The following is a 15,641-nucleotide window of genomic DNA, read 5'->3' as shown; positions in this document are numbered from 1 at the left end:
TCCACCTCATACGACGATCACTCGCAGAAGGAAAAAACATTCATCCACGAATGACATACACTATGAGGTGCCTGACAGCCAAGCCATGGACTTCATCGACTACAAATTTCTGGGGCCGCTCGACCACCTTCACTCGCTGGAGGTTGCTACACGAATCACGTATCCGACACCATGTGATAACAGTTGCGGGGCCTGGTCATAAATGATCTCGCCATGAGATCATTGGAAGTCATTCGCTAAGTGTGCGACAAGTTACCCTCCACGAGGATCCCTTGCAGGAGCTTCACATGAGTAATCATGTAACATACATATGTACGTAAAATACAGCGAGTTTCATTTATTATACCAACTACCTAATTGCATTCATAAATAAAAATAGTAATTCAGCAATTCCCGTCAACTTTGTACAATGCCACGTCAGCAAATTTTAATTGATCCTATTTTGTTACCAACATTTAGTAATATAATTCGACTTTCGTAAGATATATACAGGATAATTGTTATAATTAAGAAAATATAGATACTAGAGAACCTTAATGACGAAATAAAACTTAATAAAATCTCAATTAATCAACAAAATCTTGGTAACAAAATAGGAATTAATAAAAACAAATTTAACTTTTCCCTTAATTTTTGTACAAAGTTGACGGGAATTGCTGATTTAGTGAATGCTTTAGTTTAAAATTAGAGCATCATCGAAATAAGTTTCGTTTACAATTGTCTCTGCTCTATGCAGTATTTTATGTAATAACCTAACCACAAAATTAAAATTTTGAAAAAACCACCGACCGCGACATAGTAGACCGATTTTCATGAAACATGGCTAAGAACACTTTCGACTTACTCAGCTTTCAAACAAAAAAAAACTAAATCCAAATCGGATCATCCGTTCGGGAGCTACGATGCCACAGACAGACAGACAAACAGACAGACAGACAGACACGTCAAACTTGTAATACCCCGTCGTTTTTGCGTCGGGGGTTAAAAAAAAGTCAGGAAAGTTAAGCTATAAGCTACAACTTACCCTGGTAATATTGCAGCTCGGTAGCTGCATGCACTAACACGGGATAATCAGCCATAAGCTTACTACGTGTTTGTTTTGCAGTATTAGATCTCACCGTACGAGCATAAACAATAACATTATTTCAGCTGCGCTTGCTACGTAAACTTTGCATCACTCAGCTAACAAAACATGCCTTAATTTCCATTAATGTTATATGAAATTCAATATAAACAATCAGAGCCCGGTGCTTGTGTGCCGTAGGGCGCATAATAGCTTCCAGCCGGCCTGCGGGCCTGGCCCAAGTGACAATACTTGACGCTACGTGGCGATCTAAATGCAGTCTGGCTCTGTCGCCCTACTACAGAAATTATAGAAGAGCGATAGAAAAAGCTAGCTACGATACGTTTACGGAGCGGAGCGATTATGACGTTGGCTAGGCAGCATGGACGCTTTCCTATTAAGACACCAGAATGTTCGATAAACATCTCGCACCGGAGTGAGTGCGTCTGACGCCATTGATATGTGCTCGAGTCACGTTTGAGGAAGTTTCATATTTTACGAAGGTATTATGTAAATTTTGTTTCACTTTTATCCTTTGTAATGGCTACGGGCGTATTTTATAGATATATTATGTAAAATGCTGATATTTTGAAATGTGTTACACGTTAACGTTTAGTCATTTGCCTCCTGCTATGACTCCGTAACGTAATAAAAAGATCCAATCTAATGATTTTTTCATAAATAATATATATAATCTTACTAGATAATTTCTAAGAAATGATAGGTATTGTTAACTGTATAAGCTTACGCTAAGCTGAATCACACACATTCTAGAAGGAACATTCCTAAACCACTAGAACAAGTATTTTATTACCTATACAAACTAGAACTATTTATTGGATATTTCCTACACCGTGCCAGAGCGTTTATCGGGAAAGTTGGGTCCTGTCGCGCCGCTCTACTTCTTACATATATTTCCTAGTATATGGATTTAACATTCACGATGAAACTGGATTAGATATCTACTTTCATCCATACTATTATTTGTGTTCACTATATAATCATATACGTGTAGATATAATTTTATTTCTTATACCACAGGTAAAAACAAAGATAAGCTTCAAACTCATTTTGCAAAAAAAACGATAAATTAGTGTTTATTATTATTAGACCTAAGTATATGTAACATTACTTAGGTCACTAATTAAGTCATAACTACTTCAAATGTTTTGCGTCCGAAATAAAACAGATAATACTGGCGCAGTCGGTTGGATGTAAGTACAGAAAGTGTAAAACAGGTTTCAAGAAATCTGGACTTGGTTAAATATATTCGTACGTATTTAAAATATGAGTGCCTAATTGATCTGTTACAATTTATACCACAGTTAATTTATATCGTATGTTTATGTTGACAACCTTTACTCAGTCTAAAATTAAAATACCCGTTACTCAGTCTAAAATTTTGCTGCCCCACTTTGGGAAAACAATGACCCAAGATAAAAAAAAACCCGGTAAGTAGCATTTTCAAATCTCATAACTTCACACAGAAAACATTCCCTGAAATGGTCAACACATTTGTTGCGGGTGCTAAATTCACTTTTATATGCTCCCTCGTACGCATTAACGCGCGCTCCTGGATTTTTAGAGCGTAACTCTATAGGTATGCTGACACCACGGCCGTTAGGCCCACAATCCATTGCAGTAAAATATACCCAAGTAATATCAGAACATAATACACAACACCAATATCATGCCAGCTATCTAATTTTATTGTGGGTGATGACAGCATGAACTAAATTATGGAGGCAATATGTGTCTTAGTAAAATTATTTTTTTCTTGCCGCTCTTCTGAATGGATAGTGGACCTTGAATACATCTAAAAAGGAAAACCAGCAGGTAAAGCAAATTAATAGCTCCGCTTTATTGCTTTCTTTTTAATAGTTAATATTAAGGAAACACTACTCACAACATTTGTTAAAATCTATGTTCTAAGTTATACCGAGTCTTCTACTCTACACCGACTTTCTACCGTTTCTAAAAGTGTTTAATATATAAGAATATTAGAGGACTGAAGCGAATTCGAAAAATTTCATTGTCAATATACATATACAAGTACAGCACGATTTTATATCGCATGTACCTAACCATAAATACTCAAATAGATATTTCGCCTACATCATCATCCTAAAAGCTAACCTACATACATGAGTGGTTGTGTAACATGAACACGACTCAACGATAATACCTCCTATCCCATGGTAGCAATAACAACCACTGCAAACTGTGTAGGTACGTTCGTTACATACCACCACAGATCACCTGCCGACTTAAGAAAACACCTATATATTTAGATAGACACGTGGGCTCAAAACGCAACTGCTTATGTCACTTCCATACGTGTTTGCACTTCGACAGGACCAGTTTGGACTTGAACATAAAACGGTATTTGGTAATAAAATTCTATCTAATAATATATCTAATAATACGGGGTATGTCCTAAAACACAGCCAGCAAACTTAAGTGGGATGGTATATTGATTTTTATCACAATTTATAAAGATTATTGAGTTTATTATACCGAACAAAGTATTGCGAATTTTAGAGTAGAGTCCAGTCCTACATTTTGATCGTATTATATGTGTGTAACACGACAAAAAACCCTAAACTGGTTCATATAACATAAGTAAAGTTGCTTCTTGCCCAAGAGTCCTTGTAAAGGCTTCATAATCCGGAGTCGGTTTTAGGTAGTCTGCATATACTCGTAGCACACAACTGAAGAGTCTTCCGCGACACGGCCGGAAGAGCTCCGTATAGTCCGTACACCGGCATGCCGCAACTCGACTGCGGCCAGCACACTTCGCCTATCGATAAACACTAATCTCTTCATTTTTAACCGTCTTCCAAATCTCAAAGGAAGGGGTTATCAAGTCGTCTGTATGTTTTTTTTTTTTCCTCGATATCTCCGTCGTTACTAGACCGATTTTGAATTTTTTTTTTTATTGAATGTATATGCATACAGATTGGTCCCATTTTTCTCAGAACCCAGTTCTGATGATGGAATCCTGGAGAAATCGAGGGAACTCCTCAAATCTGAAAGGCATACATATGGTGATTTTTGTGTTTTTAAAGGAACAGCATGCATTTACGTACGGAACAGTGACATTTGGTGCAGTGGAACTCCTGATGATGGTCAGAATGGAACTCCTCAAATCTGAACGGCACACTTATAGTGACTTTGGTATTTTTATAAGAACAGCATGCACTTACGTCCAGAACAGTGATATTTGGTGCAGTGGAATTGCTGATGATGGTCAGAACGGAACTCCTCAAATCTGAACGGCACACTTATAGTGACTTTGGTATTTTTATAAGAACAGCATGCACTTACGTCCAGAACAGTGACATTTGGTGCAGTGGAACTGCTGATGAAGAGTGAGCCGCCCCTGGTTAGAGTTCCGTTCTGATAATCATTCTCATCTGTAAGTACTTCAGAATCATCCAGATTTCAAAATTGGTTCAAAAATGACGGAGATATCGAATAACAAACATTAAAAAATATACAGACGAATTGATAACATAATCCAACATTTGAAAGTATTTATCACCAGAACCCCAAAGGAAGGCTGTTTTTTTTTCTTAAAAATTATTTCACTGCATGCTTTTCGATATTCACTTGTCTTCTATTGGGTTGGTAAGAAAATAATGAGCGATCGATTGAATTCCACATAAAATTTTTGAGAGAGTTCTAGAATCTTCCATGGTCGAAAGTATATAAAGGGCGAGTCGCACAGTTTCTCGTCAGTCATTCACTAGCTGTCGCCGAGCTAATATAAGGAAGAAAATGGACGAATTAAAAGTGCATGTAAGGCATTGCTTACTATATGAATTTCAGTCTGGCCATTCAGCCGCCGAAGCAGTGCGTAATATATGTCAGCGTGTTGCTCCTGAAGTTGTGTCTGAGGCCACGGCGAAACGATGGTTCCAGCGGTTTCGTAGTGGCGACATTTTCATTATCAGATCAACCTAAGTCTGGTCGACCGGTGAAGATTGATGTAGCCAAATTAAAAACCTTAATTGAAGGAGATCCGAGGCTAACGAGTCGTACTCTTGCTACCGAGTTAGGCTGCTCTCATGTCACCATAGAAACACATTTACACGAGTTGGGAAAAAACTACAAATACAGTGTTTGGATACCGCACGAACTTGATAGAGATCAACCAAACCGCCGTGCCGATATCTGCATACAACTTCTGTCTTTTCGCCGCACATTCAACTGGTTGGACCATCTTATCACTGGAGATGGAAAATGGGTCTTATATATAAATCACACACGCAAACGTCAGTGGCTAGCCCCAAACGAAAAAGGAATAGAGGCACCAAAAACAGAGCCTCACCCGAAAAAAGTTATGCTGTCCGTTTGGTGGGATATTCATGGTATTATTCACTGGGAACTCCTACCAAGTGGAATGACTGTTACCGCATCAGTATACTGTAATCAACTTGAAAATTTAAACCAAAAAATCTGTCAGAATCGTCCACAGCATGCTAAAGTTTTTTTCTTACACGACAATGCTCGCCCACACATTGCAAAAGTGACTCGGCTAAAGCTATTGGAGCTAGGTTGAAAGTGATACCTCATCCACCGTACTCTCCAGACTTGGCACCTACGGATTACGCATTGTTCAGATCGCTAAGCAATGCCTTGAATGAAAAAAAGTTCGATGATCAAGCCCATCTACGACAGTACATAGCTGAGTTTTTTAAATCTAAACCTAAGAACTTCTTCGCCGATGCTATTCACTCTTTACCAGAACGATGGAGACAAGTAGTAGATAACGAAGGCCGTTATATTTTTGATAAATGATTAAAATAATAAATTAAATAAAAATTACAATATTGGTTATGATTCGCTCATTACTTTCTTACCAACCCAATAGTAATTTCAGGGTTTTTACATATGGCGCTTTCAGTAAGGTCATATCCATTTTAGTTTATGATAACATCGTTTGATCCGAAAAGGTAGATTTTACATATATACCTGCCAGTTTACCAAAGGCGTGAACATAAGTCAGGCTTAAAATGGAAGGGTATACGATGTTAACATGCTAGTACACGAGTAGGGTCGTTAATCGGGAAGTGGCTTTTACCGTCGATAAAACAAAAGGTGCGTTTTAATAAGAAATCATCGATAAATGGCAGGCCTGGTTCAAACGGCGGGCGGCTAATGATGCGATAGAGATCACTGCTATCACGATGGGCAACCCAACTTGGATGTTATTCCGATAGCTCAAGTAATAAGCCTGTGGTTTCAAGCACACAGGAGAGCAAGTTAAGAATGACTTTATTGTAGCTAGGTTTAGAAGACGAAGTCGGTGATGGCTGCCAGCGAAAGCATTGCCGACCTTGGTTACAAGTTACAAACGCTATCAATTCGACAATGAAACGCGCTATGCTTTTTTATCACTCATCCGTATTTGTGCGACAGTGACGCAAGTTTCGAAAGACTGAGCCTGAGCGATTGGCCTATGGGGCCCCAGGCCAACCGGTTGGCCTTTTGATACATTTTAAGCCTGTAAGCCAGCACTGACTTCGTCTGAACTTGAGGTCTCGCCAGCTTTGCGAGCAGTGGGAATACGCTTGCGGCCAGTGCACGTCCGAAACACAACTTGTCCGCAGCAGTCCGAAACACGGTCAACTTGCCTCCTTTCCAACTTGTCATTTTAGACAGTTCCGCAGCTCAAGGATGATATAATACAGAGATACCACAAAAAAATTGATATATTCTCCTTTTCTCTGAAACCGCACCTTTTAGATAAAAACGCAAGATTGTCCTGAAAAACAACTGCTTTACAATCATTCTAGTTTTGTCTTTGATCAGCAATGATTTTAGTTTTGGCTTGACAACCGTAAGTATGATTAGTAAGGAATAATTACTTGTTATTTTCGTGTAAATGATTAAGGTCTAATAAGAAATATTCATTAGATAATGTCTTCATAACAATTCCATACGCGTGATATTTGGAGATCCTGTACCTACCTATATACATATACATTTTGCATCTTATCTCTAATATCAATTTATTCCTCCTATGCATAAAAGCGTTATCATTTATTTCTTGTAGTTGCAACAATTCTTGGATAGTCGATCATGACCATCGGGTACAATTTACCAGGAAGGTAGACGTGCCTTCAAAATTTTTCGCTAGCCTCAAACTTTCTATGCATAAACACACTTTTATTTTTTCTTGTAGTTGCAACCTTTTTCGGATAGTCGTGAACAGGTACAAATTACCACGTAGGTAGAAGAGTGCCTTCAACATTTTCGCTATTACATATTTTAGACGTAGAATGATTTATATGCTTACTTTCTTATTAACTTGCTTTATTGATCTGTCGTAATGAAGACTCGAACTCAAGCTATCGCATTAGTACCTACAACCATAACGTAAGTACAGCCAGTAAACACATTATGTACCTACTTACATTCATCGCACCTCGAACAACAAAGACTTAACTAAATCTAGTTATTTACATATTAGCACATAGTAACTTAGTAACTGGAGGATTTTATAGAATTTATTTCTTTACCTTTCAACTTTTCACTTACGTACCGCGTAAAATATAGCTTTAGCTTCCTGCAATCCAGTAACTAGGTAAATTTTAGGTATCACGTAATAGCACCACTTGACAGCCCTAACGTATACTTAGCTTATCTTATCGTTGTTAAAAAGTACGAGTATAAATTAGTTCCTGCCGCTTTTATCCGCCAATACACTGCTGCCTTATATTATGCTCACGTTGTTCGCTAAATTGACGTATCTAATTCTTATCTTTCTTATTCACTTGTATTATTTTACCCTGATTTTAATGACACCGGACCTAATGTAATGAGAAGATTATTTTACACGCTTAATGCATTTTAATAAACGCCATAACACAACACTGCGTAGGTAAGCAACACCTAAGTTAAAAATAAATATTGGCTATTTCGCGAGGCGTATCAGGTAGTTTAATGTCTAAAATCGTACCTATGCATTGTTTTCTCATCATGTAAGTTTTGATTTTGATGTGTAGACATAGAAAAGTCCTCGTAGGTACATATCTATATTAATGCTCATTTTGTGATGACTATCATGAAATAGTAGGGAAAATTATATGAAAAACTTATCTCTAACTCTAACGCATACATTTTGGAAACAACAGAAATACTCGTTTCGTTAATTTGGTCGCTCATCTTGTCCGTAGATTTCGCTTTCCATGTAAGTGCCACTGAAAATAGGGCACAATCCTATCCGACCAGACCTGTGAGTCACTGATGACTGAATTATGTTTTATTTTTGATAATAATCGTCTACATATATTGCGGCTAAGAGCCACCAAAAAATTTCTAAGTAGTGAAACTAACAATTTGTGTCCTCTAGGCTGCGCAATGGGAAGCAGGGACGGCGTTAGGCTCGCTCCGGGGGCTGACGTCACAAGTCCGCGCGGCGCGCGCGCGAGGCGGCGCGGACGCACCGCGGAGGCGCGCGCTCGCCTCCACGCTGCGCGCGCTGGTCGAGCGCACGCACGACTTCACAGACTCCGCCTACACGTCGCACAACCACCGGCAGCGGATACTGGCGCTCGCCGAGCGGATAGCGTACGAGCTGGAGAGGCTCGTCGCCGTTGCTGTCTCAATGGTGAATCTTTGATGGTGACACATTCCTGTCATATAACAAAGTGTCTAGTTTTCCATTGTATTTTTTTGTTTCAATTGGGTACGTAAGGAGCGGGACATAAATATGTAGAATTTGGTCGATTTTCTGAACCTGAAAATTTCCGCTATAACAATAAGCACTTGAACTATAAACAATCAGACTTATACCTTTATCGGTAAAACTCATATTGATACATGCCCTTTACTGGTGGAATGTGACAGGAGGAGCAAGGCGCGACGGGCAGCGGCGCGGCGCTAGAGAGTGCGAGCGTGGGCGCTGCGAGCGCGGCGGCCGAGCTCGAGCGAGCGCTTGTGGAGGCGGCGCGGGACCAGGCGCGCGACCTGGGCCCGCTCGCCGACGACGCGAGGAGGCTCGCCTCCGACCTTGCACACATAGGTGAGTACTTGACCTAGGAGAAGCAGTGCACGGTGAGCACAAGCGAGCGCACGTGGAGGCGGCGCGAAACCTGGGGCCGCTCGCCGACGACCCGAGGAGGCTCAACTCTGATCTTGCACACATAGTACATGTACCTAGGAGGAGCAAGGAACGAAATGAATGAAGAGATGAGATTATTCAAGTGTATCTGAATATTGCTTGGTCACATCTAAAGATTTTTGGAACCGCTTTTTGAGGAATGGATTCATAGTTACTTCCCTAGAATAATATACACAATCCTTAATTAAAGTAAGACGTGCTGAAGGCATGAACGAAAGCTGTACGCATTATATCAAACAATTTACCCATCAAACAAGCAATCGCTTTAGCCAATCATCAATTAAAATACTTCAAAGAAACTAACAATAGACTCAACCTGTTATAAATTTTAACGCTAGGTAACAAAAGCCATCGTTTGTATTCGCAAACAATTTATTTATGCATACAGAGTTAGCAAACACAAAAGAGTATTTTTAAGGTCAGTTAGAAATTTCGAAACAACCAGTTCGTATTTGCTCTTACGCTTCGGGAAGCATTCAATCAGCAAATCAAATAAAAGAGTCGGACAGGATAAAACCGTTCGACCATACGTTGCGCTTTTGCCAAGAGCGTTGCAAACACTGGAAATGGACAAGCTCGAGGTGTCACTCCAATTGCATACTGAATGCGGGCGAAATGCTCACAACGCGGAAACTAGTATAAAATCATTCCTACTCACCATTGATAGTTAGGGATCTCAGGGCGATGTTCCATTGGTCCGAGAATCCGAATCGCATCTTGCATAACCTGTGTGCATAACCAATCAAAGTACACGGGCAGGACAAAAGCTTACGTCGGCGTTCGTATCTGTTGACCGTCTTTTTTCTGTTCGTTTGATTTTCTCCGAACAGAATGTAAAATCCCCTCGGATCGGATTATTCTCTATTTATATAAAACAAGATGTTGGAAACACACAATTTGTTACTTGTAAGCTTAACCGTGTTCCGACTGTATTTATACGTGGAATCCATAGTAATATTATAAATGGGAAAGCGTGTGTGTCTGTTTGTTTGTCCGTCTTTTACGGCAAAACGGTGCGACGAATTGACGTGATTTTTTGAGTGGAGATAGTTGAAGGGATGGAGAGTGGCATCTAGGCTACTTTTTGTCTCTTTCTAATGCGAGCGAAACCGCGAAAAGCTAGTCTAAAAATAAATACATACAGAAAGACTATGGACAAAACTTATCCCTCTGCTTACACACTCCTTTCATATGACTGCTGAGGTTGGAATTTAAATGTATTATTTTTCGCTTTCAGCTAGTTCCTGTGGTGAGAGAGAATCAGAGAGACTGCACAATATAGCCAGCCGGCTCCACGAACAATTAGATCACATAATAGAGGTGGTTTTATAATATTATAGATAAATTATATAGCAATTAGTTGTTCTAAAGATAATTTTGGTGCCGCGTGTTTCAGGTATGCAAATTACTTAGACACATAGCAATGTCGGAGACGTTGCAAGTGAGTGCGAAGTTTGCGGAGATCAATCTCAGGATATACGGGCCGCAAGTGGTGACGGCTGCGCGGACGTTGGCTGCACACCCAGGTATACACGGGGCTGGTCTAGCCAGAGTGCATCTAAATGGCATTTCGTTGTTTGCTTCTCTATTTATTGCTTGAATATCCAAAAGTAAAGAGAGAGAAGATTTTCGTTTTTCGTCGGAAGTTTCCAAATTTAGCAAATAGGCTAGTTTCTTATACTTAAAATAAATTATTTTATGCAGTGCACGAAATAAAGCACACCACATAATTCGAAGAAAAATATGGACAGTAGTTATTACATAATTTCTATTTAATAAGTCAAAAAGAAAGATATAAAGTAAATGAATTGACCGTGACGTCACTCCTCAGTATTTCATAGTAATTCCATATTAGCAAATCGTTTTGACAGTTCTTAAAAAGAAGCTGATTTGACTAGTAGGAAACTAGCCTATTCTCTTCTTGAGGTTTGCCATAATAAGTCATGACATTGTATTCACAACTGTCCCATTTTTTGACTGTGTCATGACACTATAGTAGATGTAGCACATACCTAATGTATTAAATTATGTGATATTTAGCAACTTCCACACACTGAAGATGTCGCCCCATAAAACATGGTGTCGACTGTACACTCTACGTACATCACATACCTTCAATACTATAAGTTATTAACACTGTATTTTTTAACCCAGGTAGTGCAGCGGCGCGGGAGAACCTCGACGTGTTTGTGGACATGTGGGCGTGGCTACTATCGGACGCGGCGCGGCTAGCGCGCGAGCTGCTCGACCTCACGGGCGAGCGGCAAGATAAGCAGCAGTACAGCAGTCTGCCTAGGCCAGGGGTAATCATATAACATGTCATCATTGTCTCTGGCAACACAGCGTGGCTACTGGCGAACGCGGCGCGGCTAGCGCGCGAACTGCTCGATCTCACGGGCGAGCGGCAAGACAAGCAGCAGTACAGCAGTCTGCCTAGGCCAGAGGTAATCATATAACATGTCAACATTGTCTCTGGCAACACAGCGTGGCTACTGGCGAACGCGGCGCGGCTAGCGCGCGAACTGCTCGATCTCACGGGCGAGCGGCAAGACAAGCAGCAGTACAGCAGTCTGCCTAGGCCAGAGGTAATCATATAACATGTCAACATTGTCTCTGGCAACACAACGTGGCTACTATCGGACGCGGCGCGGCTAGCGCGCGAACTGCTCGATCTCACGGGCGAGCGGCAAGACAAGCAGCAGTACAGCAGTCTGCCTAGGCCAAGGGTAATCATATAACATGTCAACATTGTCTCTGGCAACACAGCGTGACTACTAGCGGACGCGGCGCGAGCGACGGGCGAGCGGGCGAGCGGCAAGACAAGCAGCGGTACAGCAGTCTGCCTAGGCCAGGGGTAATCCATATAAAATGAAAACTGTTTTTGGACACTAGCAGTTGATTGGTATTGAGCCTCGTAGACAAATATTCCCAAATGAACATAGCATTTTTTATCACCTACCCACCTATTGAAATTATCTTTCATGAAATACTAATTTAATGTGTTTTTTCTGTAGGCAAAAAATCTTCTCATTGATTTGTTAAATACTAAAATATTTTCATTTGTATTCCAGTATAAAAAGGTGAACTTTTAAGTTTATCGTACTTTAATCGCACTTAATTTCACAAACATAGTTCGAATTCTGAGTTTGCGCATTATGTAGCAATAGATCACACCACTCGCGTCGCTAAGCGACGGGCCTAAAGCTCTAGATTACCTAATCGAAAACTATCCGACGTTCCAAACGTTGATTCGAATTTCAAATAAATTCCAGAAACATGGAACGACGAGTAAACCGTTAAAAGCGGTTAAATTAGACTCCGAGGAGCAAGCGAAAATCGCCAAGTCAGGGCTGGAGATGAAAATGATGTCGTCAGAAATGGACGCGGAGACTGAGAAGTGGCAGGGGGCTGCTGCCGACGAGAACAACGATATTGTGAAGAGGTACCGTTTTTCTAGCTAAAGTATTTATTTAAAGGCATCGTACTTTGAGAGTTGCACGGTCAATAATTTTAAAGCAATAATTATAGTTAATGACATACGAGTATTTACTTTTCGGGGCGCCAAATGTATTGTAATGTTTCTTAAAACAGTAGGTAGTGTGTAGTTTTACTTTAATAAATGAGGATAACTTGACACATTTATTGCAGAGTAATTTTCTTAGGTAATAAATAAACTAAGCCATGCTAGACTGTTTAATGGCCCAAGCATCACTGGTGATACAATGTCAAGATAAGGGTTAACGCATCCAGTGTCAAGGTTTTTGTAGCGCTACGCACGTAGCCGATACCAGCGACATACGTCTTCGCAGATAAAAGTGACTTTAAACATAAGTTTTCCGGTATACAACGTGTTAAATGAAAAAAGCCTGTACGTTTGAAATGACCTCATGGTTGTACAAACCATAAAGCTAAGCCAAAGATTCAGTACAAAGCGGGAAGTACCTGCGACGAGGCTACGCTACGGCGTAGTACTCAAGGAAAACTTGAATTTGTTAACATTTCGAAAAATATTACCCACATGAAAAACAAGAATAAGAATGTGTGAAATTCATTAATTTTAACGCGAATATCCCATAATTTCCGATATTCAATCAAGTATAAATTTCATAATTAACAGCCTGCTTTTTTGGTTTTGCATTGCACATAATTGCCACTAGCGTTAAAGTTATTAAATTGAACAAACCGGGCTGATGCATAAATTAATGATATGGTTAATATTATTAAGTATCTGTCGAGACCTATTAATTAGTATTTTTATTATACCTTTTGTCATTGAAATTGAATTTGAGTACAATACAAGCGGCTGAATTCATACCTGGCATTATAAGAAACTCATCTTCGAATTTCAGTTTGTAAAGATTTCTTATATTATTCCAGGGCGAAAAATATGTCTTCCATGGCCTTCGCTATGTATCAGTTTACAAAAGGCGAGGGCCGTTTAAACACTACCCAAGACCTCTTCACGCAAGCGGAGTACTTCGCGGAGGAAGCGAATAGACTGTATAAAATAATACGACAATTTTCTTACCAGGTATAAACTTTATACTTCACAACTGCTTTGTCAACGGAAAGTTAGTAAGCATAGCGTATTGTAGAAACAACCTTTATGTTTTGTTACTTTTCAGGTACCAGCAGGTACAACGAAAAAAGAATTGTTAGAACAACTAGATAAAGTCCCAACGTACGTGCAGCAGCTACAATTTACAGTGAAAGAGCCGACGGTGGGCCGCGCAGCCACTTTCAGTAAGGTCGACAACGTCATCCAGGAAACTAAACACCTTATGAACGTCATAAGTAAAGTCGTCACTACATGTTTCGACTGCGCCAACAAGGTGACTGCCTCTTTTTCTCACATATATGATATATTTACAATTTTCGAGCAACACGACGCACTTTTTGAAACCCTGAATTTTCTAGGCAACATTAAGACTTTAGTGCATTGGAACGTAATGTTCCTTAGGTACCTTTGCCGTGGGAGTCGAGTGTGGGAGTGGTTAAAAGGCACCAGAGTGTTGCACCTGTTAAGTACTTTAAAGATTCTACTTCATTCGTGATTGTTAGAAATCGGGAACCGGGTGAAACAGTGTGATCTCAGTTTCAAGGTTTATTCTTGGTGACGTCTTAAATGGCAGATCAGTATACATTTAATTGCTTAATTTTCAGTGCCCAATCGTAACAAGAATAAATCTTTTTAGTTCATTAGATACTAGTTTTGATTAGTAATTTATAGACCATTTGAGAGTTCGACAACCCCATTATTATTTAATTTTTAACGTATGTTTTATTTTATTTTTCGTTTTTGTTTTCCAATCGCCATGCACCGGGTGGTACCCTACATCCAGGGTCTTATACCGCTGGACAAAGCGATAAACAAAACCTCAGCAAGGGGCGACTCGGTCTGTCTCGACTGCACTCTCATACATCCCGTATCCATGTTTCTGTGTGTTATTGTGACGTAGTGTACCGAAGCATGTCTGTGTTATCATGCCCATACATTTTAGGGCTACATTAGAGATGTTTTCTTTGCCGTTATTGATATTCGCTAAGAATTATGTGGACGTACACATTCGTAGAGAATTCGGTGTGGATACGTGTTACTAGCTAGAAGCTACTATTTATCCATAAAAATATAATGGTGGTTGCTATCACTAATTGAACATACAAGATATTCTATCCAACTTGTATACCAATGGTGTAAATCTATCCTAAAGTTAAACTCTACATGAATGACTTGACATACACTTTTGACGGACGGATTCTTTTACGTTGTGCGTTATTTTGTTTTTGTTATTTTATTTTCCTTTTTCAGTATTCCCTGTGTATGCCTGAGAGAGTCCCTATGCATTGGAAACCAAATTTGAGCAAAACATCCACATTTAAGAGTGAAAATAGTGTATTGAATGGTTAAAGTAGGTACACTGTGTGAGAACTGTGAAAATAAATAACCCGTAACGACTTACGTTGATACTAAACCTTTTTAAAACCCTAAAAATATAAATACGTACCTAATTCAAACCAACGTTGTCTAAGTTGTCTTTTTTTTCGAGATTTAGTGTAGACTTGTTTGAATTGGTGGTGTAACTTATATAGCTAATTTTGAATGTTGTTGGTGTGTGCTGTTTGCAATAATACAATGTTTTGACTAGAATAGTATGTGTGGTATAACATATCCGTTTATAAAGTGAATTTTTACATCTGCTAGAACATGATGTTAAAACTGATTGTACATTTGCTACAGTAATTAACTCTGATGTGAAATCGAGCTTCGACAATAACCGATTGGACTGATAAAAAAATTTGCTTTGCATAAACAGTTATTTTCGCGTGCATGATGGTATCATGGAGCTCTCACTCGGACTCGCTATGACGAAGTACCTAAGTGATACAAGCACAACGCAAGCCGATAATAAACTATTCGGCCGACCCTATTATATATAATTATACATG

General features: G+C 39.5%; 2 protein-coding genes across 3 annotated transcripts in view; one reads left to right on the top strand and one right to left on the bottom strand.

Annotated features, from left to right (window-relative positions):
- LOC125225606 (septin-7) overlaps positions 1–15,641 on the bottom strand; it is a 108,552-nt gene that overhangs the window by 7,187 nt on the left and 85,724 nt on the right. The window lies entirely within an intron of this gene.
- The window catches only part of LOC125225605 (alpha-catulin), a 132,733-nt gene that overhangs the window by 113,170 nt on the left and 3,922 nt on the right, over positions 1–15,641 (top strand). The window contains exons 6-14 of one of the 2 annotated variants that reach the window (XM_048129384.1): positions 2,864–2,899; positions 8,424–8,681; positions 8,921–9,095; positions 10,432–10,514; positions 10,591–10,720; positions 11,349–11,497; positions 12,467–12,636; positions 13,572–13,725; positions 13,820–14,026. In XM_048129384.1, coding sequence (XP_047985341.1) covers positions 2,864–2,899; positions 8,424–8,681; positions 8,921–9,095; positions 10,432–10,514; positions 10,591–10,720; positions 11,349–11,497; positions 12,467–12,636; positions 13,572–13,725; positions 13,820–14,026 — 1,362 coding nt within the window. The remainder of the gene's footprint in view (positions 1–2,863; positions 2,900–8,423; positions 8,682–8,920; positions 9,096–10,431; positions 10,515–10,590; positions 10,721–11,348; positions 11,498–12,466; positions 12,637–13,571; positions 13,726–13,819; positions 14,027–15,641) is intronic. The other variant, XM_048129385.1, reaches the window with a different exon arrangement.

This window comes from Leguminivora glycinivorella, chromosome 4 (genome assembly GCF_023078275.1).
Source record: "Leguminivora glycinivorella isolate SPB_JAAS2020 chromosome 4, LegGlyc_1.1, whole genome shotgun sequence".
In the NCBI taxonomy this organism is placed as follows: Eukaryota; Metazoa; Arthropoda; class Insecta; order Lepidoptera; family Tortricidae; genus Leguminivora; species Leguminivora glycinivorella.
This window is presented reverse-complemented; position numbering and strand designations above follow the sequence as displayed.